Here is a 25,576-nt window from a genome sequence, read left to right on the forward strand (position 1 = left end):
CCAGACAATGTAGTCCAATCCCCATATTTAAAACAAGAAATAGGTAGGGCTGTGGTAGAAGGTGTTTGGGGGCGGGGGGTGGAGGCACATAAAGAGGTCAAGCCAATGGCCATACATAACATGGCTAGTTAATAGCAAAGCCAACCCAGGTCTCTGGGACTCTGAAAGAAGACTGCCACAGGAAAACTTACTCTCTCAAAATGAGATTTTAAAGAATTTCTCTTAAGAAGAGAGTATCTTAAAACTATTATAAAGAGGTTGGAGCGCCCTGGTTTGTGTTATACTAAAGAATTTTAATTAAAGTTGATTTAGATACCAAGCTTATCTACATTATGCAATATACTATAGATCTAAAAATAAAAATGTTAATGACAGGCTTACAAAACCTATGTAAATAATGTCATTTTTAAACAACAATAGTGTAACAACAGTAGGTAAATGGTTTCAAATTTTAAGATTTGACTAGGAAAAGTAATTTAGAAGCTTTTACTGAGATTATATTATAATATTACAGTAAGTGACATTTATGCTACAAATTTAAGTGACTTAATAAAAGGAAAATAGATTTTCACAGAAAATGTTTTAACCACAAATCAACTTCTTTTATATATATAGATACAGATGTGTGTCTTTGTGTGTGACAGAGAGAGGAAGAGAAAGAGAGGAAGGGCAAGAAAGAATCAAATGGACAAAGTGTAAACAATTGGTAAATCCGATAAAAGGTATATGGAGAATTTGGGTTCTATCTTTACAACTTTTCTTGTTACAAGTTTGAAAACATACCAAAACAAGAAGATACAAGATAATGCAAATCATCTCCTCACAAAAACTTAATACTATACTATACTTATACTATATTTGAAGGCTATAATTGAATATACTCTATAAGAAATACTGCATTAAATTCATATTAAATTTCCTATAGTATCAAACTAAGAATTACTCACTTTTCTGCAGCAAGTGGTCAAAAAGATGATAAATTAGCTAAAAGTAAAGTATATTCCATTTTCAGTGGTCAGTATTAACACAATGAAGTGCCTTAAACTAAGAAACTGATCTAATAAATTGTCTGAAAAGCAATTTTTGTTGGCATTCTCCATCACCTTACCTGCAGTGTACCGCTGCCACGGCTCTGACAGCTGAGACACACACTGATTCTCAACAGGAACTATTACACACTGTACCTGGCCCTGCCCACTAAATGCCAGCAGGTCTCCCCAGTAACTATGACAACCAAGAAGTCTCTGTACACTTAAAAAAAATCCCTCCCCCCACTCCCGCCAATTAAAATTCTCATTATACAGTTGACCCTTGAATAAGGCGGGAGCTAAGGGCACCGAACCCTAACACTGTTGAAAATCTTCCTATAACTTGAGACTCCCCAAAAACTTAACTACTAATAGCATACTCTTGAGTAGAAGCTTTACAGATAAAGACGTGATTAACATATATCTCATCATATGTACTGTATGCTGTATTCCTACAATAAAGTAAGCTAGAGAGACAAAACTATTCTTATGAAAATTATGAGGAAAATACATTTAGAGTACTGCACTGTATTTTTTTTAAGTAGGGTTGACACATAATGTTACATTAGTTTCAAGTGTACAATACAGTGATCAGACAACTCTAACTCTATACATTATGCTATGCCCACCACAAGGGTACCTACCATCTGTCACCATATAGTCCTATATTGCATTTCTCCAAAAATGCCATGTTATAACTGGACTGGCACTATTCAAACCCATGTTGTTCAAGGGTCAAGTGTATATTCACTTTAAGAATGGTTAACATTTAAAACTTTATCTCCCAAAGTCCAAACCTATCAAACATAAATGAGTCTGAATATAATAGATACATATACTTTACAAAGGGCTTTCTTTCAAGATTCCATTAAATGCAGATGCCCCAGTATTCAAAATACAATTCAACTTAAGTTTTCTTTTCTTTAACCTCCTCTACCCAACTTCTAAGTACACAGCTATTCCATAAAACAAGATATATAACTACATAATTATCCTAGACAGACATTTTAGCCAATACTTAGGGGATGCCTTATATTCTTGTTGCATTAATAAGACTCAGAAGAATCCTTATGCCACCACTGAGGGACTTAGTAGTCTACTCACTTGTTTATAACATTACCTGTTCTAACAGATATTAAATTGTTTTTACTTCAGTATGAACTTTCAGTCTACTGCTCCACAGAATGAAGATATTTGCTCTTACTCTATTAGAAAGCCATAAATATACCACATTGCAAATTATTCATTGCCATTATTTTTTCCTCAGTTAAATGAGAAATGTTTCATATCCAGAAGTGACCTCAAAAAACTCACTCCTTTATTTAGGCCAAAGGGCAGGATCAAACACTCCAATGCAAGAGAGCCACTCCTGGATTGCCAAGTCAGAAGAAAATTGACACAAATCCTCTCTTAGAAAATATGTCATTATTAGTTACAGAGCAAAAGTTTCCTGAAGAAAGTAAAATAAAATGTGTAAGATAAAATTTAAAAATAGTGGAGCAGGTAAGCTTTATTTTTTCAAGTTAAAAGATGTTAAAATAAGTAGTACCCTAAATCATCATTTTTGGGTTTTGGTGCCTTTTTGGCTTGTTTTTCTTTAACACATTCTACAAAAATAATCATCCAGAAATTGTTGAGCAATGTTTTTTACAAGAACTACTCCTGTTGTTACAATCTCCATTAAACATCTAAGAGGTCCATTTCAAATTATAGCCACAGTTTAAATGTAACAATTTTCATATAAAAGTTTCCTCTTTGACACTATCTGATAGAACAAAATTTTGAAAACAATCTTGATAAGTGTTTAACATTGCAACATATGCAAACACAGAAAAACAAAAACAATTTAAGCACTGAAAATCAAAAGGCTTTTTGTGGATTGTAATAGAGTCAACAATCTACAATGAAACACACAACTCATAGCAGCACCATATAAGACATTTTCCACCAGATAAATATCTAGCCTCAGGATTGGGCAGAATATACAAAGAGCTAGACTAAAAGTTGAAAAACATCTTAAAACATTTAAGCAATTCTCTAGGCTTTATATAGGGCATCCCCAACCAGGGAGCCAGGGTGTGCAGAGAAAGGGATCCCTGCCGCTTTCAGGACAGTTGGGCACAAGTAGCAGCCTGGTCTAAGATGTCAGAGCCAGTCGCCTCCAAGCCCCAGACAGCTCCATCAGTTCAGCCCACATACAGTACAATTTCGACCACGTCCTACATGGTTCATGACATGGGAAGGGTTAGGAAATGCTTCTGAGAGAAACCCACCCAGACATAACAAGTATCAACATTTCTTTTAATCTCTAAAGAAATAATGAAAAAAAAAAAACTTTACCTATAGTTCTCACCCAAATCTAGGTTTGGAAATTCTATCTAGACTTTAATGATATAATCTTCCTATTTTTTAACCTGTACCAGGATTCTTCACTATATTTTTTTCAAAAACTGAAACTCTGATATACTCAATTCCTACCTTCTTGAAAACTTACAACCCCCTAGAAACTGTATCATAACATAGACATTGTAACACCCCCTAACCCATGGTTACAGTGGTCTATTCAAGAATGACTTCTGTCAGTAGAGAAAGCCATCAAATTGGCAAGAATTAAGAAATGCAACTCACGGTCTACTTCAAAGCAAGCCTAAAACAGGCTGAAAACTAAGAAAAAAGCTAGAAGAAGGGAAATACTGCCTACAGCCAATCTTTTTAACTTCTATCTAACAGAAATGTCTATTTGTCAGAGTAATTTTTCCATAACAACATCTTCAGTTGCTCCCCTAACTGAAACCCTTTAACAGCTCCTTAAGCCCTATAGGGTGAAGTGCAAACTTCCTGGAACGTTCCGCCCCGGATCCTGACTGCACCCCCTACGGCTTTCTCTGTCCTCGTCTCCATGGCATTCCTCATCTCCATGCTCCCAAATGCTCAACTACATGTAGTCACGCCTTCATGCCTTTCTTGCACTGCTCCACCTCCTTGGAACACTCTATCCTATGCCACACTCCACACACGCACACACACACACACACACACACACACACACACCACCCCTCAATCTCCCTTCACATGGGATCAGCTTAAATTTCACCTGAAAACGGTAACACATGGAATAGCTACCCTATACTAAAAGATGTTACTTAGGAACACCCAAATCCATGCATTCTTTATTGAGCACTTATTAAGTGCCAGGAAAAGTGTTTAGCACGAGTGATAAATAAAACTTTGCCCTCAAGGATCTTACACATTACATGAAGGTAAAAATGAACAACAACATGATTTTAAAATGGCAGAACAGGAACTAGAGTGAGGCAAGCAGGGTGCTACAGGGAGGAAGCATGATGGAGCTCAACTAGTAAGGAAAGTGATGCAAGGATGACAAAGAGGAACACAAGGAGCCAGGGAACCAAGCAGAAACTGTTCAGGGTTTTTTTAATCTTCAATGTGAAATAAGAAGTTTGGACTCTATGGTCATAAACCTCCAATGGCCTGTTTATTCTTTGTGGCTCCCTTGTCTTCACAACAAACGCAGAGAAATAACAGATAAAATTTAAAAACAAGTCACTAAAATGACCTACCTATGCCCCATAACATTTTCAACATCTCTAGATCAGAAATCTAGCAGGAACATCAAGTGTGAGGCCCCGGAGCAGGAAGAGGCAGCAGGAAGAAAATCCCATGGGGTAACTGTACGTAAAAGAGTTCCATGCGAAGCAGGGGCAGTAGCCAGGCTCCTTGCTTAAAACCGGGGGCAGGGGTGGCACTCGTCCTGGATTACGGAACTGGACGGAAGAAGGCTTTTGCTGTCTGTGCTAAAGCTACAGCTGAGGGAGCTGCTGACCTAATGCCAGCTGACTCAGTGACAGAATCTGTGATATCACCAACAGCAACATGGGGCTGGCACTCTGATCCAGTGACACAAGACCTGATTCTGATCTGCGAGCTCCAAAGGCAGGCAGAGATGACTGCAAATCTGCCAGACCAACAGGGAAAATCTCAGAAAGACAAAGACATAAGAGAAAGAGAAAGAATTTTCATCAGAATGAGTCTGCAAAATCGCAGAACATGATGATAACACCAACAGTATCAACAACCACAATAATAATTCGCAGGAGACAAAATAAAAATAAATAAGTAAATAATCAAGTGATCTGAAAAAGACTTCAAAATAAGCACAAAAAAGATCTACAAAGATATAAAAGAATAATAAAAGAACCTAATTTTTTAAATAAAAAGAAGCAAAAACGAGAAAAGAACTAGTAGATATAAAAAAAGAACCAAATAAAAATCTTACAAATGAAATACAGCCATTGTAATTCACAAATAAAAACCTGTATGTGGTTCAGATAATATACTATTAGTCGCCCAACAACCTATCCCTCACCTCTGCCTTTGTCTGCACAGGGCTCTTAATTTTTAGGGGCTGCAGTGGACAGGACACTGGTAGACACTGAGATTCAAAAACGAAAGAGAGAGTACCTGTCCTCAAAGAACTCCGTAATGGTGATGCTAACTTTACACTAAGATTACAAAGTAAAACGTGAATTTCCCAAAATGTAGTAAGCATTTTTAAGTTAAAATGCCTGACATTTCTTAGTTTTCATAAACTCATATTACCGTTTTTACTATGAGTTGGCCCTCATTTCATATGAATGGAGCTGGAATATCAAAAGCCGCTTCCTCTTTAATCTGTATTTGAACTCATCTAGCAACTATCCTGATTTATTCAAAGTACACACCAAAAAAGTAGCCCACTGAAAAGTCTCAAAAATCAAAGCACACTTCTTGCAATGTCACTCTTAGTAGAAACCACTCAAAGATTTCACAATAACAACAGTCTCATTTTCATTTATCAACTAATTATTTCAATCGATGATAAGAATAACTTTCAATTTAAATTTGCCCTCTTCCTATTTCTTTCTTTTTCCCCCATCCACTTCTCCTGTGGCAGCCATCAGTTTGTCCTCTATATTTATGAGTGTTTCCCTCTTCATATTTCCAACAAGTCACTTCCCAATGACTACTCAACAGAATATTTTGAGTAACAGAACTAAATCAGCCAAGAAACTAACGACACAGATTTCCTCAGCACATCTAACTTCTCCAAATACATAAAACATCAGAAAGGATCTCCTTATTTCAATAGAGACAGGTGCACAATTGGGCTAAACCAGATTATTCAATCTCTGACGAAGTGACATAATTCTAGTTTGTCCCATAACAAACTTTTTCTTTTTTTGAGTACTCCACAAATGCTTCTGAGGCTCCTGAAACGAAACAAAGACAAACACTTACTCATGACTGGAAATGTCTCTGTAGGCTGTCCCAATCGGAGAGTAAACCAAAATCTGCTGCCCAAGGCTTCTCAGAAGAATACATGTCCTGGTCAGAAAACAAAGAGAAAGAAATCAGCTCTTCTAAAGGTCAGCATTTAAAATAAAATCTTCTAAAAAGGAAATGAAAATAATTTGGCTTCAACAATTTTCTATTTCCAAAAGAACCCTCTGGTGTCATCTAAATGTAAAAAATTACGAATCTTTAAAACATTCATCTTTTCCTTTGTCTTTAAGAAGTCATCTCAAAAGCAAATAGTATGTATAAAGTAATTATCACACAGAAACTTATTAACAGGTGTCCTTGGTCTTCACTTATTAAAATCTTATTCCCTCCCCCCTTTCCCAAATAAATAGGTCCTAGAAAGCAAGCACTCCATCTTGGGTAGATACAGCACATCACACCTGCTAAACTTACTTTGTTTACCCATAAATAATTCATATACACTATCAAATAAAGATGACCAAAGTTATTGCTACCAACTTCCTCTAATAATGGGCATTTTTCTCATTATAAAATATGGTTTCATTGCTTTAAAAAACTGGATACAGCAGCAAAATAGAAAGAAAAATCCTCTCACCATACAACGTCACGACATCTACCCAACTATGCGGGGCACATTTCCCTTCCAGGGAGTTTCTGTAAGTATTCTTAAAATACACTTCATAAATACTACATACAAAATTTCATATTTGGTTCTTTTCACTTCAGTATAACATAAAGCATCACCCTGTATTAGTATATATATATGAACTAAAATCTTTCTTACTTCATTAATATGTTAAAGAAAATGAGGCATGAAGTAACACTAGTTATATTTCAACATAGCCATGATGACATGTTCCTCCCCAAATCTAATACATAAAATTTCACAGATAAAATAAGATTCGATACAAAATTCGCACTGTGCTTCCTCATGTACAGCTTTCTTCACTGACAAACTACTTTTTGCAACTACAAGAAGTGACAGTCACTTTATCTTCTAAATCAATTAAGAAAATAGCATAATACTAAGGATCTCTGATTCTGAAATAGATTAAAGTTAGGGTAACATTTTTGGAAGAAATAATGCTTGTCCCATGTATATTCTTTACTCATGTCATGTTATATACATGAGAAATACAAATTTACAAAATGAAAATCTGTATGCACAGCATGATTCATATAGTGTAATTAGCAACAGCATATAATCACAGCGCTGCCATGTAATCACCTGACCCTCATCCCACACGCTTTCTTCTTTATCTATGCAGTAAAGACTATGATTTTCATTTCCAGATAACCCAATTATCCCAAAGGAAATGAGAAGTTGTATGGAAAATCTAAAACAACATATAATCTACATGTTAGTTTTAGAATACACAATGAAAGTTTCTCACTATAAATAGACTCTCTTGATGGTGCTTCACTGAGTCTATCAGACTTGTTTTCCCTCCCAGGGAACTATGAGGTCAAACATGCTGACCCCCGGAGCATGCTGAATGATGATGACATGGGAAGGCAATCCCATGGCACAGATACACAAAGGAGATTAAACGTTCATAGATGATCCGGGAGTTTACTTACCCTTGTAGAATCTAGTCTCTTTGTCCAGGGACTTTTTGTTCCTGTTTATATGGAAGTTTTTTATCTTAAATTTAAAATTCCTAAAGGGCAGCATCAAAGCACTTTGTGCTAAGTAGTGAGCCCCCCTACCCATAATCATAAAATGCTGAACAAATATGTATTCAAGAATTGAAGTTCCTAAGATATCAAGAATTTTCTTAGCACTGAAAATAGTAACCTCAAAAATGCCAGGATAATAAAACTTACGAAAAGTGGATTTAAAACCTTACCATCTAAAGTGATAAATATACCTTACAAATATGCAACAATGCATGTATTGGAATTACTGTGAAATGTCATGGAGTAGTTCTTAGAAACATACTTTGAAATTACTTGTAACTGAATACACTGGTTCAAAATTCTTTACCCTAATCACAGCTATGAAATGTAGATCTTCCTATCTACTCTCAAAGTAGTAGTCTGGGAACTCTTTAAAGCAACAAGGCAGTTCAGAAGAACATATGACAAAATGTGCACGTTCTCTTTCTCCTTCTCTAAATGCTATCCCCTCCCACTGGACATGTAAAAAAGATAAAAGAGATCTAACTTTGTTTTTCACACCATCCACGAAGGAAAAAAAGTAATTTGTCTTAATTCCACAGTTTCACATAAAAGGTATATTGGAGTATTTCCATAAAATCTGGCCTTTAAAATCATTTTCTAGGAACTTGAGCCATGCTGTTTATTCTCAGCATGAGAATTTATACTCATGCTAACCTAATACAGGTTCTTTCAAGTGACTCCTCTAACTTCTGTGACAAAACTTGATACATGAATGGTGAGCCAGCCGAAGGATAGTTCCCATCCTGACAGGGAACTCGGGGTCTAGTTAAAAATAAAGCAAACTCCACCAAAATCCTTTCCTTTATTGCAGGCACTACACGACCTAAAAATAATTTCTAACACTTTTGGACAGTTAAAACCTCTCAGAGGCTCTGAAAGGACTTCTGGTTTTTATACCAGATAATCTATTCTAGAACTAGCTCAGCAGTCCCGATTTTAATTATTTTAAAACTTAAATTTAACAGAATTATAAACCACAACACATGGTACCACAGTTCTCTTGTTTCTAATAATATTCCTTCAGGAGACCAAATTAACAGTAACTTATTTTATTGTTTACTACTTCTTCTACTGAAAGAAATACACAAGAATGCCAGTCTCTACTACAGGCTGATGGGATCTCCATTCTTTTACTCTCATCACAAATTATAATTTTAGAAAATCAAATTTAATCTTGTGAAAAATTATGCTAAGTAAAATAAGCCAGTCATATATTTGACAAACATCCTATTATTCCACTTATATGAGGAACTTAGAAAAATCAAATTCAAGGACAGAAAGTAGAATGGTGGGTGCCAGAACCTGAGAGTGGGGAAAATGGGGACTTAGTGTTTAATGGGGACAGAGTTTCAGTTTGGGAAGATGAGAAAAGTTCTGGAGATGGATGCTGATGGTTGTACATCAATGTAAATGTACTTAATACCACTGAACTGGACACATTAAAAAGGTTAAAATGTTAAATCTTATGTATATTTTACCACAATAAAAAAATACAAATAAAAAAAAAGAACCAAATGTACCTATGGCTCCACAAAAGCAAGCAAATCCTAAAGTAACAGAAATTTATTACAAAGAATCTAGGTGTTTATTAGAGATGCCNGAAAAAGGTTAAAATGTTAAATCTTATGTATATTTTACCACAATAAAAAAATACAAATAAAAAAAAGAACCAAATGTACCTATGGTTCCACAAAAGCAAGCAAATCCTAAAGTAACAGAAATTTATTACAAAGAATCTAGGTGTTTATTAGAGATGCCTGGGTGGCTCAGTCAGTTAAAGCAACTGCTTTCAGCTCAGATCATGATCCCAGCGTTCTGGGATCCAGTGCCGCATGGGGCTCCCTGCTTGGCGGGAGTCTGCTTCTCCCTCTGCCTGATGCTCCCCCTGCTTGTGCTCGCATGCTTGCACACTCTTTCTCTCTCTGACAAATAAATTTGTTTAAAAACTTAAAGAAAAAGAATCTAGGCATATTTTATTAATAAACATCAAAACCAACCACACAGTTCTAAAGTATTAGGCTAAGTGTCTACCTGAGAAATAGCTAGGACCATTATTTAGATTTTTTTAAATCCCCCCAATTAAATAACTAATACAGGTCCTGTTAAAGCCAGAAGTAAAACAAATACTTTCAGCATTGAATGAAAGTCAAAGTCCTTTCCTATCCCTTAGCCACCACCATTCCCTACAATCTCTCAAGTTCATTGGTTTTTTCCATCCATTTGCAAAATAATTCTAAATAAATATATACACCTTTTCATTCAAGCGCTCTTGTATAAAGTAAAATACATCAAGAAGGTGAAAATGATGTGTAAGATTTTAAAAACGTTAGCCACAGCTCCATTTTTATCTTTCAGCATTCTTTAATTTTTTTGAAGAATAAGGATGATGGCAAAGAAGTATTTAATTAATTCTTCCTCACAATTTTTAACTTCATGGTCAGTTTCCATTTGAAGAACGTCCACTACTCTACTGTGAACTTTCCAATTTATATCATTCAAGGTAAGTACTTCTCCTACTAAATATACAGCTGTCAGGTATTTGTTTCCAAGATTCTTGTGTCCAAATGGATTGGGAACCCTCTTGCTACATGACATCAAACATATTTAATAAAATACAAGAATAATTCTTTGAAATGAAGAGCAAAGCTCATAAGCAACTAAGAGGAATCCTTAGAGACTGAAAAAATGAACAGGAGCACAAAGAGAGTTAGTAGTTAGTAGGCAAAGACATCAGCGATGGCCCTAGAGGCATTTGACTATCTCCCATAACCAAGCTGCACTGTCCAGTACTGTTGCCACTAGCCACACGTAGCTTTTTTAATTTAAATTAATTAAGACCATGTAAAATTTTAAATTCCATTCCTTTGTCACACTACAGACATTTCTAATGTGGCTACTGGCTGTGGTATTAGAGATGTGTAACATTTCCATTATCACAGAAAATTCTATTGGACAATGCTGAAGGGCTTTCAGTGTTGACACTCATGCCTGAGAGAAAGTCAAAGCTTCACACTGTACAGCATAGGAAGTCAGACTACAGTTAAGCACATAAGGCCTGGCCCCTAAAGCACCACATCTTCAATAAAAAGAATAAACTATTAAAAAAAAAAAAAATCTGCCCCAAAGGAAGGCTAAAGGAGAATTCTCTCCTGAGTCTAGGTTTATTTGTGTTTAGGTAAGGGGAAGGGAGAATTCACTGGAAATCTGTAACCAAAACCAACCTTCACACAGGTTTCAAGTTCAAATCCATACACTTGTACGTTATAAAAATCTCAAGCCTAGAAATCAAATGACCCTGGTTTAACAGTGTCCTCAACTGCAAATTCTTTCTGGGAGAAAGCACTCTTAAGCTAGGTCTCACAAGCATTTCCACATATACACTTATAGTAAAAATTAGCTTCAAACTTTTAAAACTAGGCCTAAGCAAGATTCAACAGAAACAATCACAAATATGTTAAAAAGGAAAGGACAGTAATGTTTCAAAAAACAATAGGAAATGGAAAATACGAGCAAAAAAGAAGGCAACAGATTTGGAAAAGAATCAGGTTGAAAAATGGGATAACTAGGGGCGCCTGGGTGGCACAGCAGTTAAGCGTCTGCCTTTGGCTCAGGGCGTGATCCTGGCATTATGGGATCGAGCCCCACATCAGGCTCCTCTGCTATGAGCCTGCTTCTTCCTCTCACTCCCCTGCTTGTGTTCCCTCTCTCGCTGGCTGTCTCTGTCTCTGTCGAATAAATAAATAAAATCTTAAAAAAAAAAAAAAAGAAAAAAAAAAAAGAAAAATGGGATAACTAAAATTCAATCTCAACAGACAAGTTCAGCAAAATAGGTTCTGCTAAAAGAAAGAATTAATGAACCAGATGATAGATCTGATAACCTTTTATTTTTTTAAGTTAATTTATTTTTTTTGGAATTTCTATATCCAACATGGGGCTCAAATTCACAACCTGGAGATCAAGAATCACATGGTCTCCCAACTAAGCCAGCCAGGTGCCCTGAACCAGAAGACAGATCTGAAATTATCCAGAACACAACGAAGAAAGATAAAAAATATAAAGGAAGATTAAGAGACATGAAAAATAAATTAAAACATCTAATTAAACTTAATTAATAAATTAAATTAATAAATTTAAATATTAAATTAAGACATCTAATATGGGGGCGACTGGGTGGCTCAGTCATTAAGCTTCTGCCTTCAGCTCAGGGTTCTGGGATGGAGCCCCACATCAGGCTTCCTGCTTAGCAGGAAGCCCGCTTCTCCCTCTCCCACTCCCCCTGCTTGTGTTCCCTCTCTCACTGTCTCTCTTTCTCTCTGTCAAATAAATAAATAAAATCTTTAAAAAAAAATCTAATATGTATATCTAATTGGAGTTTTAGAAAGAGAACATTAAGAATGCGGGAGAGACAATCTGCAAAAAGAGAACAGCTAAGAATTTTCCTGAATTGATGAAAGATACTAATGTACAGACTCAAGTTCATTAAATTCCAGAAAGCATAAATAAAATGGAAATTGACACCTAGAGATATCATAGTGAAACTGTGAAACATCAACGACAAAGAGTTTTTAAAAGCAACCAGAAACAAAAGGCAGATTGCTTACAAAGCAACAATTAGACTTACACCTGATTTATCAACTGCAACAACAGGAGCCAGAAGAAACCAGAATAATATCTTCAAAGTTCTAAGAGGAATAAACTGTTCACTATAATTATATACTCAACTCAGCCAAACTATCTTTTCAAGAAAAATGACAAAATAATGAAAATTTCAGACACAAACTGAGGGAATATACAGTAAACAGATCCTCATTAAGGCTGCTTCCAAAACTATAATCACAAAGTAGGAAAATGATGCCAAAGAGGAGGTCTGAAATACAAGAAAGAATGGTGAGGAAAAAAAACTGTAAACATGAGTAAATGCAAACAAATATTAGAGGTGTGATTTCTAAATTAGGAGTTACCAACAACAACAAAAAAAAATGGAGCTAAAGTACTGAACAACAGCATGTAATCTAGAATAGAGGTAATAAGAATGGAAATATTCCAAGTTTTTATGCTGTTATTCAGGGGGAAGATATGGCAGACACTATCTTTTGTTCATGTCTGCCTTTACCCATTGCTCTTGCTGTGGCTTCCCTAGGAGGGGCATATACGCCCCACCTCATGGATTTGAGGATCTGACCATATGACATGCTGGACTGACGCTGTTCTAAGTGGAGGTTCTAAGAAGATTGAGCTTGTCTGTGTTCTCTTGCTCTCCTACAATGCACCCCAGATAGCTACTGGTCCTAGAATGAGTAGACACCTAATACAAAACCCAACCCAACCCACAACTTACAAACCCAGCCAAACCCAGCAGAGACTGCCAAACCTATGAGCTAGAAATAAATGTGTGTCATTTTACACCACTGAAATTTTGCAGTGGTTTGTTACACAGCATTATTATTGCAAACGATGACTAACACAGAGAATAAGGACATTAACTTTAAATGCAAATTAAGTTTGTTAGTTTTAGTTTTACTAGAAAACTTTACTCACTACATTTGTGAACATACACACACACATACTAATACCATTTACATAAATTTCCAAAATACATAAAATTAACAATAAGTTGTTTAGGGACATACACACATACTGTAACTATACAGAAAAGCAAGAGAATGCTAGACCCTAAGTTGAGGCTGCTGGTTTCCTCAGGACAAGCAGTGCAATAAGGAGAAGAAGCAGGAAGATGTGATCCAAGAGGGTATTGATAATGTTCTATCACTTAAGTTGAAGGAGGGGATAATATGGACACCATTATGCAACACACACTACACATAACTTTTTGTATGAATATAATATTTTATGATATTTTAATATGAAAAAGCAAAAAATTTCCAATAAAATTCAGAAGTGAAATGATTATAAATAAAAGTAACACAACATGGGGTACGTGGGTGGCTCAGTCAGTTAAGTGTCTGCCTTCGGCTCAGGGCATGACTCCAGGGTCCTGGGATGGAGCCCCACATCGGGCTCTCTGCTCAGCAGGGAGTCTGCTTCTCCCTCTGCCCCTTCCCTGCTCCTCCTTCTCCCTCCCATCCTCCCTCCCTCCCCCCCAAATAAATAAATAAATAAACAAATAAATAGATAAAACCTTTTTAAAAAGGTAGCTATATAAAGGAGTTAAATGCATTTATAATCTTTAAACTATAATTAAGAGGCAGAAAGAGTTGTAGTGACTCATTCATTCTTTAAAAGTAAAAGACAATACCAAGTGATAAGCAGCTCCACAACAAATTACAAGTGAGCTTTCATGTGCAAAGACTGATGATTATACATTAACCACATGTAAAAGCAGCAAAGAATTGTTATCATTTGTGCTGGCTGAACTCAGCTGTCTGATCACTAAAGCTTCTGATCTCACCCTGAGTTGTACAATACAAGTTCATTTTCTAGTAGAAATTCCTAGACTGTTTTGCAACATTGCTATGTGTTGAACTGCCATTCCAAGAAAGAGCTGAAGAAAATTTCCTTCATTGAAGCATTATTTGTAACAGCAAAAAAAAAAAAAGATAAAAGAAAGATAAAAAATATATATCTATATATCTTAAATATCCACTAATAAGGCATGGACTAAATGAAATGTTGTTAATTTATGTGTAATGGACTCTCATGTATCCATTTTTAAATGTCTCAAGAAAATTTAATGACAGGGAATGAACGAGTGCTCCACAACGTACTTTATGCAACCTTCTCACAGTCAGCAAGAATTATCAGAAATGATGCCTCAACCAATTTAAATTTATTTCCCAAAGGGTTATAAACCAACACTTAAATGATTAATGTTAGGTTCTTAAATTTTTTAAAACAGATAAAAAATACACAAATGTACTATTCATTTAATAAATATTTACTGAGGAGCTATTATGAGCCAGGCAGTGTTCTAGGCTCTGGAGACACAGCCAAGAAAACAAAGATCCTATCCCTGTGGAACTTACATCATAGTAATTCTACTACTTTTCTTTCTTAACTCAGATTCATAGTTCATTAGTTCAAATATATATGCTGAGGCACATTTCCAGGTAATGTCTTCTCATTTGGATAAAGAAATAACTTCAGTTAATATTAAACTCATCATTCGTTTCCCAATCCTTCGTCATTCTATAAAAAAAATGCGCTTTCTGCAATTTATACCCCCTGAAACACAGCGCTAAATTTGAACAGCTTTAGATATTTTCCCAGCTCAAAAGAAGTGAAATAAATCTGTCACTGCTAGAGTGAAAGGAGGTTTGTTTATCCTATTCACTAAATCAACAAACGTACTTCCTGCTAATAAGATCAGAGAATGAGATGGGCAAAATGTGAAATCATTGGATTTCCTTGGTTTGTTTACACATGTATGTTAATGAAGCATCAGATAAGAATGAGGTCTAATTTCTTCTCCTTCTGCAGGTAGAATTTGAGTTAGGTTTCCAGAAGGACTTATCAAATTCTAGTCGCTATACACTGGTAAACAGGTCAACTTCTAGGTATTTAGAAAAACAAATGTCCTTTGACAAACTTCCTCACTTACAGTCACAGAGGCAGAGCCTTTCAAAAGCAGCTTGTAATTTGTTCACATGTTGTATGTGCCTAATGCACTTGATACATACTATCAGAACCGCACCTAATGTCTGAACTCTACAGATAAAAGCTAAAATGAAGGATACAATATATCTGATTTTCAGAGGCCTGGCATCATTTAAAAAGTCAGCTAAAAACTCCACACTATCTCTAGTTGGATTTTAAACAAAGAATCCATCCATCCATCCATTCAATAAATACTTACTCAGCTAGACGATATGCAAAAAACTTCTCAAGGGGCTTGAGATAAAAAATCAAGACAAACCTGGTCCCAGCCATCTTGCCACTAACAAAACACAGCTAGGACAAAAGTACTATAAGGGAAATGGGAGTGAAGAGCTTCAGCTCATGCTGCTGAAGAAAAATGAGTAAATTCATGGGCCGTAAAATGTAAATACATAAAGTTGAAGAGAGGAAAATTAATGTAGTCAATAAAACTGGAATTCAGTAGATTGTGAGCCTTGTAAGAAAATCACTCAACATACAAGAAGTCCTAGATGCGAGAGGGACAGCTCTGCCATTAACCAGCTCTAGGACTTCAGATCAAGTCACTTCATTACTCTGAGACTCTATTTCTTCATCTGTAAAATTAGAGTTAAAATTTCCAACCCACCTACCACTCAAGATTGTCAAAGGATTATGCATGAAAAAAATGCTTTGGTAAACTAAATATCTTATATATACTAGTACTGATTCAGCTTTTTTCAGGTCTTATTTTTAAATGAATAAATTGAAATGATATTTTTAAAGATGTCATTTATTTAGGGGCACCCGGGTGGCTCAGTCAGATAAGCTGCTGCCTTGGCTCAGGTCAGGGTCCTGGAGTCCAGGGATGGAGACTCGGCGGGGAGTCTGCTTCTCCCTCTGTCCCTCCCCCTGGCTTGTGTGCATGCACGCGTGCTCTCTCTCTCAAATAAACAAATAAAATCTTTTTTAAAAAAAGATTTTATTTGAGAGAGCACACAAAAGCTTGCGGGGGCAAGGGGGTGGAGACAGGGCAGATAGAGGGAAGAGAAACTCAAGCACACTCCATGCTGAGAAGGCAGCCAGACACGGGGCTCAATCTCATGACCCCCATATCAAAACCCGAGCAGAAATTAAGAGTCAGACACTCAACCACCTAAGCCACCCAGGCACCCAAGCTGAAATGATTTTTAAGATCTCTTTCTAGCACTGTAAGATTTATGACCTAAAAACTAATCTTAATTCAATGAATAACTAAGAGAATTCTAACTTCCTAAACATTATTATTAGTAGGATCAATCAATAAATTATTGCAGAAAACCAGGTATGAGCTGAAATAAATTGGTCTAAAATGTTAAAAAAAAAAAAAAAAAGGACCAGATTCAAATGACACTTGGAAAAAAGTTAAAATGACTATTAATAGTGAAGTAATCAAAAGTAACCCTGAGGTTGAAGGGAGAACCTGGATGGCATTCTTCTGGTAATCCTTCGTGATGGCAGATTATCAACTTTGTAGGAAAAAGTTTTTGCAATTGAAAAATATTTCCCAAGCAAGTTGGTGGATGAGCTTAGAATGTAAACTCATGATACAGCATTGGATCAAAAACAAAACGTGGTATAAATTGAGGGATGGGGCTCACTATTCCCAAAAAGCAAGTTGTAAAAAGAAATTTCAGAAATTTCTCTTCAGCAATTAATGCAAATGGTCTGCTAATGGTAACTATACTTAGCACTAATTTGAATACATATTCTAAAATGCTTCTTTAAAAATTACTACTAATGTTATTTCACAATCAGACTATTCTATCCAGTTAGAAATTGGAAATGGGGATTTTCCAATAATTAAGCATCTAGCTGGGAAAGCAAAAGATAAGACAAGGGATCTATATTTCCAACAAAGCCAGACCACATTACACACCAATCCTCTTGCAATTAAAAAGCTAGACAATGGGGCGCCTGGGTGGCACAGTGGCTAAGCGTCTGCCTTCGGCTCAGGGCGTGATCCCGGCGTTATGGGATCGAGCCCCACGTCAGGCTCCTCCGCTGTGAGCCTGCTTTCCTCTCCCACTCCCCCTGCTTGTGTTCCCTCTCTCACTGGCTGTCTCTATCTCTGTCGAATAAATAAAAAATAAAATCTTAAAAAATAAATAAATAAATAAATAAACTAGACAAATAAATATATTTTTTAATTCTTAAAAATACCAGAGGATATAAAATGGTGTAATCACTTTGAAAACTGGTAATAACTACTGAAGCTAAATTATATCAACCTATTACTCAACAGTGCCCTACCCAGGGATACTTCTAAAAGAAGGAAGTACATAAATCCAACAAAATACATGTATAAGAATGTTCATAGGGGCGCCTGGGTGGCTCAGCCATTAAGTGTCTGCCTTCGGCTCAGGGCGTGATCCCACAGTCCTGGGATCGAGCCCCACATCAGGCTTCTCTGCTGGGAGCCTGCTTCTTCCTCTCCCACTCCCCCTGCCTGTGTTCCCTCTCTCGCTGGCTGTCTCTCTCTCTCTGTCAAATAAACAAATAAAATCTTAAAACAAAAAAAAAAAAGGATGTTCATAGCAGCTTTATTATAATAGCTCAAAATTGGAAATAATGCAAAAGCCTATTACAAGCAGAGTGGACACATAAATTGTGATAGATTTGTATATGAGGCTACTACTATGGCACCCTATATTTTCCAGTAATGGTGACTACAATGTTTCTGGTCCCACATGCTCTTCCAGAATCTCGACTCTCCCCATCAAGAGGTAGAGTCTGTTTCCCCTCTCTTTAAACATAGGCAGGCTCATAACTGCCTCAAAGAATAGACTGCGGTGGAATTAAAACTGCATTAAGCTTCAAAGCCAAGTCCTAAGAGGCAATCTAGCATATGTCTGGCTTATGGGCTCTCCACCCCTCTCCCCACTGCACGTGGGTGCAGGACGCTAGCCCTCGGAACACTGCCACTGTGCTGTGAGCACACCCAGGCCACATTAAGGTGTTCATCAACCAGCAGACATGTGAGCAAACCTTCAAATACTATTAGGCCCAGTCTTCAAGCAGCCCTACTTGAAACCAAATGAAGCTAAGACAAGCACTGCCCAAATTACAGCACTGTGCAGAAAATAAATGTTGTCACTGTTTAAGTCTCTGAGTTTTGAGGCCATTTTTTAGATGCCACAGTAACAATAACAAGTACAGGGCAATAAAAAAGAAACACTACTGCTACGTGCAACAATAGAGCTGAATTTCATTGATACTACACAATGCTGACCAGAAAAAGCCAGATCAGACACAAGAAAGTAGAACGTACCACGTGATGCTATTTTGACAAGAAAACTAAAAAATACAAAACTAGTCTACGGTGATAGAAAACCGAGTAATTGTTACCTGAAGCAGGAAAGGAAGGTGGTACGGATAGGGGAGGAGTATGACAGGGCCTTCTGGGGTGGCAAAAATGTTCTATATGCCGAACAACTATTAGACCTTGCATTACATTTATAAAAATTCTTCATAGTATACATTTAAGATAAGTGCACACTATCATATGTATATTATACCTTAATTTAAAAGGGGGGCACCTGAGGGGCTCAGTCAGTTAAGCATCTGCCTTTGGCTCAGGTCATGATCCCAGGGTCCTGGGATGGAGCCCATGTCAGGCTCTCACTTCTCCCTCTCCCTCTGCCTGCCTCTCTGCCTCCTGTGTGCACGCTCTCTCTGTCAAATAAATACATAAATAAAATATTTTTTTTAAAAAGTGGGGTAGGGTGGTAATCAAAGGACTGATGAGGTAATAAGGAATTATGAGGCACAGTCCAAGAGAACAGAGAGGAGGACAGCACCCTGGGGTTTCTTCCCTCCTGGAAATGCTTGCCTAATCAAAAACTGGAAGGAAGACAAAATGTCAGAGTACAAGATCCACCAAGGGAGTCATCCCCTGCTTTAGAGTAAGACCGCAAAAAGTTGAATCCCAGAAGAGATAACACAGAAGTAAACTAAACCAGTCCTTGCACAGACTCAAAAAACCCTCAGTTTGAATAAAGGTAATCCCAAGTGCCTGGCAAAAGCAACAGAAAAATCTTTACCTAAATCTATAATTACTTCTGGAAATATTTTTTCAAACAGAATAAACAGTATACAATCAAAGATAAGCAGGCACATAGGGAAATAAGACCCCTGGAGAAACAAAAGATCACAGAAAAAACCTATGGGATAGCTTACTCTGTTCAAAGAGATACATGCAAAGCTTGAAAATTCTGATAGGCAATTACAAATTAGGAAAGCGGCATAACAGACTTTAAAAGGAACCAAAATGAAATTCTAGAATGAAAAATACAATTAACCAAAATTAAGAAACCAGAGAATAACATTTAGAGCAGATTAAACAGAGGTAAAGACTAACTTAGTAAACTGGAAGACAGACCACAAGGAAATATCCAGAACAGAAAAGAAACAAGAGTGGAAAACACAGAAGACAAATGAAATACACAGAGGAGTCGGTGAGCTCTGACACCATGGAACTGAAGTCCCAGAAAGAGTAAGCAAGAGAATGGGGAAGAGGCAATATTTAAGGAGATGACAGCTGAGAACTATCCAAAACTGATGAAAGACATCCAGACACAGCAAAAGGCATATACCCCAAGCAAGAAAGGGCAGGGTTATTTGAAATCCAAAGACAAAAAGAAAAATCTCAAAAATAGCCAGAGAAAGGAACAAATTACCAATAAAGAAGTGATAAACTATAACTGACTTGTCAATAGAAACAAAGCCAAATATTAGAGAATAATCTCTTCTCCAAAGGACGAATACGTAACTACATGTATGTATGTAACCCTAGTCTAGAATTCTATACCTAGCAAAATGTAACTTTCAAGAATGCAGGTGAAAAAGAAACATTCTCAAATAAAAAGTATGAAAATTTGTCAATACAATGTCTACTTTTAAAGGGTATTCTTCAGGCAGAAGGAAAATTATTTCAGTTGGAAGACTAGTAACACAAGAGGGAATGAAGGAAAAGAAAATGCAGTAAGTCTAACTGAGTAATAACAGTGTAAAACAACAGAAATACATCTATGGGGTTTAAACTATATACGCATTTTAAAACATGGTAATGATGAAAGAGGTTTAAAAAAGAAGAAAGAAAATTAACTTAAATGTTTTTAAATGTTTTAAAATGTTTCATTCTCTGGAAAAAAGAAGTCTCAATACTACACTCTGATAAGCTGAGAAAACCTACTAGAATTTCTTAGGCAAACACTTAAGGAACAGCAAAGGAATACATAATACCAAGCTAATAAAAAAGAGGTAAATGAAATACTCATTTTTAAAAGACAATCCAGGGGTGCCTGGGTGACTCAGTCGGTTAAGCGTCTGACTCTTGATTTCGGCTCAGGTCACGATCTCAGAGTCATGAGATTGAGCCCCACATCTTGTTCCACACTCAACGACTGTGGAGCCTGCTTGGTATTCTCTCCACCCCTCTCCCTCTGCCCCTCCCCCCCCACTTGTGCCCCTGCACTCTTCTCTCAACACCCCCCCAACCTCTAAATAAATAAGACAATCCAAAATGAAGCTACAACAAGAAAAAAGAAACATAAAAAACAGGTAAGACAAACAGATTTTTTTAAATTTTTAAACATTTATGTCAATAGCTATTGTATGCCAATTCATTTTTATAAGTCATAAGCAAAATACACAGAACTATCTAGACAATGCACATATACGTAACTCTTGTAAATTTTAACCACGTCTATTCAATTTTTTCCCGTTGTGACTGACTTCTCAAAATCTTATTTCACATTCTCTTTTCTTACCTTACTACAGATATGCTAACAAGCATTAAAATGTTCAAAACCGAATAAAAACAAACAGAAACAAAAAGCCCAGACAGCCAACTAGCTTATAATACTGCATTAATTCCATAATAAAATATTAATTTGCCACTACTGATCTATTTAAGATTGCTGAAATTAATATATTAAGAAACTTAAAAACAATATTCTTTCACTTATTTCATGAAAAACATTACTCTAATATTTTTTAATTCGTTAATTTAGTGAAAGGAAAATTCCAGGATACAATTGCAACTTCTACACACACACAAATGTCAGCAAGACAAAGGTGCAACTTGCACCTCTATCAGAGAATAACTAAATATCTATTTAGTACAAAAACACTTAAGCAAACAAGATATGAAACTCTAGTCACTTCTGATCTTCCGATAGGCAAATGAAACTACCTACCACTTAAGTATTTTTTATTTTAGGGTGGATTACTACTACCATTTTGTGAGAGGTAGATATTTTAAGTAAGGTAGCCTAAGCTCTTCCAAAGAAATAATGCTAGGAAAATTAAATCGAAATGCTATATTCATATCATACAGTATCTCTGTAAAGAAATCAAAGAATCTCATTTAACATTTAATTCCCATCTTTCGGATACAGAAACTTACAAGTGAATGGTGCCAGAGTTAAAAAAAAAACAAAACAAAACAAAACAAAAAAAAAACCAACTGGACACCAAAGTGTACAGAGAGTCATTTCCAGGTCTACTGTGGCTGGAGTCAACTAGACTGACTCCCTTTCCATAATGGCTGTGGAACAAGACTGAGCCCTTCGTTCAGATGTCTGGAGTTTGGTGCCAAAAGCCTTCTCTACACAACGAACAGTGGTTGCTGCCAAGCCTTGTGGGGAACTAACTGATACCCAAGCATCCTTATCTAACCTCCACGACAGTCTCTTCAGGCCCTATGTGCCTGCTCTTCTCTTACCCTCAGTGTCCCACCTACTCCCCTCCCCTTTTCACCCACTATCTCCTCCATATCCAAATCTTACAAGTCACTTCCTTGGAAAAGCTTGCCCCCCCCCCAAGTCAGGTTAGGTTCCCTAGTCATGGGTTTTATAGCTCCCTGTACTTTAAAGGACTTATCCCCCTGTGGTTGAAAACAAGGTACCTAACATGAGGTCATGACATACACAGAAGGCACTCGAGAAATACTCGCTAAATGAACAAATCCAAATTTATGATTCCCAATTTTACAAAGAAACAAGCCTTTAAAAATTAACTTATTTACATGAAAAATTAAGCTATTTACATGGAAATGGCATAGACCAGTTGAGAATCCAAATGTTTGCAACTTTTAATTCCCATGCTCTGAACCCCATGTACTATAATGAAATGTGGTAGAAGACAGATTTCTTTCAAATTAATATTACTTTTTGATGGACTTCCACTGTAAAAAGTGAGACACTTTTAATGGGGAAAAAAAGAGACTCTAAATACAAGTGAATCTCATCTAAATGCAATATGCCTTTCAAAAATCACCCTGAAGGGACACACTATAACTTTCTCTTTTTTACATAATTTATTTTTTTAAGATTTTATTTATTTATTTATTTGAGAGAGAGTGGGGGAGAGAGAGAGAGAGGGAGAGCACGAGCAGGGGGGTGGGCAGAGGGAGAGAGAGAAGCAGACTCCCCGCTGAGCAGGGAGGCGGATTCCGGACTCAATCCCAGGATGCTGGGATCATGACCTCAGCTGAAGGCAGACACTTAACAGACTGAGCCATCCAGAAGCCCTAATTTTCTGATAATAAACGGTCAGAATATTGTTGTTAACAATACCATTGCACTAAAACAAAACAAAAATGGTTAAAGTGAAATTGCAAACATAAACTACAAAATGTAATCACCTACCTCTTTCTTTCTAACTGAAGTAGCAATTTCCAAACTTCTAATATTGTAGCAAAGTCTTCTGCCAGCTTCAGACCCCCTTAACATGCCTAGCACATTTCAACCGAAGTAATTCTGTTTTCAGTTTTCCACTAACTTTAATTTACTGGCCTCTTTTCCAACCACCTTCAGATTACAAAACATAACAGGAACTCGAGATAGATGTGCGCATGGTGGCCCAGACTCACCACTACAACCTCTGCTTGGCACTGGAGGCCCAGATTGAATTCACCCTGCCAGGAAGTTGTCTTGGTTCTCCAAAAACGATAAGGATGACCAGTCCATTACCAGATGGTGGCAAAACTGACACTTCCACATACTGGCTTGTTTAGCCAGTGGCAGTTGTCCTCACTAGGAGACACTTCACGTCAAAACACTGATAAAACTGGCAATGAATGGGCTATCCTTTTCAGAAACAAGTACACCAGGGAGTCTGACAGGCTAGCTCAAAACAGTAAGTAGACACAAACACCAAGACTCAGGGCCCGAGTTCTTAATGTCTGGCAAAAGATGCTTCTTCAAATACCTTTGTGATGACTCACTAATTCTCTATATAATCAGCAAAGGAATTTCTGTTAACCCAGGATACCTGTTTTCTTTTAAAAATTAAATCATACCTTTATTAGCATAATTTTTTTCTTTTATATGTTGACATATTTCAATTGTCTATGTAGAATGCAACATAGGGTCAATATTCATTTTAAGTAAAAATATAAACTATGTTTACAAACTTTATTATCAAAAACGGCAAACCCAGAAGTATTTTTAATTTTAGGGTCTGACAGAGTGAGAAAAGCAAATACACCACTGTTCATTTGATACTAGCTAGCTTAATTCTTATTAAAATGACTTCACAGGAGAAAAAAGTACCCTGACTTCCCTCTAATAGAACTTCCCAGAGATTCAACATATGAGGGGATTGTCCACAATGATCTTTAAAGTTCTGTTCAACTTTTCTGACTACAAAATATTAAGTATGTATCCAAGAGACTTAATTCCCTTTATAAATGGATTAACATAGGATTAAAATCGCTTTCTTCCAGCAAGCAAAATATTTAAGATCGTGTCCCCACTTCCCCCCCCATTTGTGTCACATTATTTCCCATGACTGGATATTGCCCCAATTCAAACATCCTTCTCAGTCCCATAAGGGACTCATTTCACTCCTGTTAACGTCTGACTAAAAAGCAACAGTGGATTAAAATGCGGGGAAGGGGGGGGCGGGAAGAGCTTTACACCCCATTTATAGAAATGTCTTTCAATTTATAGAAATGTGGATTCACAGACTGCTCGAATTTCCTGGCATTAAAATACCTGCGAGCAACCATTCTCACGCATTAGATATGCCGCACCATCACACGGCTGTTAGCTCTAAACTACTTTGCAAACTTTGCAAAAGCGCACAGATTTCCAGGCTCTCCAGATCCCTCATTCACCCCATCCTCCTCTAGCCTAGTCGAAACAAAGTTCTGCGGCACGAAGGCAATAATTTAAAAGAGCGAAGTTTGCCTCAGTCCTGCCCACTTGGACTCCGCAGGACGCAAGTGAAACTTGCAAGGGAGACACGTCTCCCGGGGACCGGAGCTTGCTCCGGGGGGAGGGGGAGGCAGCGGGGCTCCCCTTCCCCCGGATCTGGTAGACCCCAGCCCCTTCCACCCGCCCCCTTCACCGGCCTTCAGGTCCCCCTGCGCACCGTTCCCCACACACCCTCCCCGCACGCCCCCTGCGCCCCAGCGCCCCCCACCCGGCGCCCGCCAGCCTGCCAATCACTCCCGCAGAACCCCACGATCGAGGTTCCAGGGGGCACCAGGACGGTCCCGCACACGTTTCCGGAGCCTGACCCTCGAGCGCTGAGGCAGGGAGCCTCAGCTCCGTCCACCTCCCCGGGGCCGGGAATGGCGGCGTCCGGCTCCCAGGGGCCAACCCCAGTCCCTGCCCGGAGGAAACCCCGGAGACCGCCGCCGCCGCCGGCCGGCCCCCTGCGGTGGGAGATGAGGAAATGAAGTTACCTCCAGCCGGTCCCGTCGGCGGAGGCTGTGGGAGGGGGCAGAGCGGGGAGTCGGGGCAGCCGAGCAGGTCCCGGCGCGGCGGCAGCTACCGCAGTGCCCTCCGCCCCATTGTTTCCCTTCCAAGAGGATCCCGGCGAAGCCGAGCCCGGGAACCAGGAAGTTCCCCGGCGCGACACCTCCTGCCGCCGCTATGGAAACGGCCCCCGCCTCCCAGGGCGGCTCGCCCGGGACCCCC

The 25,576-nt window shown here is 37.7% G+C and overlaps 1 protein-coding gene across 5 annotated transcripts in view; it reads right to left on the reverse strand.

Moving 5' to 3' along the window:
- Positions 1-25,569, reverse strand: part of USP6NL (USP6 N-terminal like) — a 179,584-nt gene extending 154,015 nt beyond the window's left edge. For 2 of the 5 annotated variants that reach the window (XM_034644118.1, XM_034644115.1), the window contains exons 1-2: positions 25,342-25,569; positions 6,327-6,413 (exon numbers count right to left, since the gene is read on the reverse strand). In XM_034644118.1, coding sequence (XP_034500009.1) covers positions 6,327-6,330 — 4 coding nt within the window. In that variant the 5' untranslated portion in view covers positions 6,331-6,413; positions 25,342-25,569. Of the gene's footprint in view, positions 1-4,609; positions 5,160-6,326; positions 6,414-23,296; positions 24,978-25,341 lie in introns of those variants that run through there. The other 3 variants (XM_034644116.1, XM_011232215.3, XM_011232214.3) reach the window with 3 other exon arrangements.
- Between the last annotated feature and the right edge of the window lie 7 nt (positions 25,570-25,576).

The sequence above is a fragment of the Ailuropoda melanoleuca genome, chromosome 15, assembly GCF_002007445.2.
Source record: "Ailuropoda melanoleuca isolate Jingjing chromosome 15, ASM200744v2, whole genome shotgun sequence".
NCBI classification, from domain to species: Eukaryota; Metazoa; Chordata; class Mammalia; order Carnivora; family Ursidae; genus Ailuropoda; species Ailuropoda melanoleuca.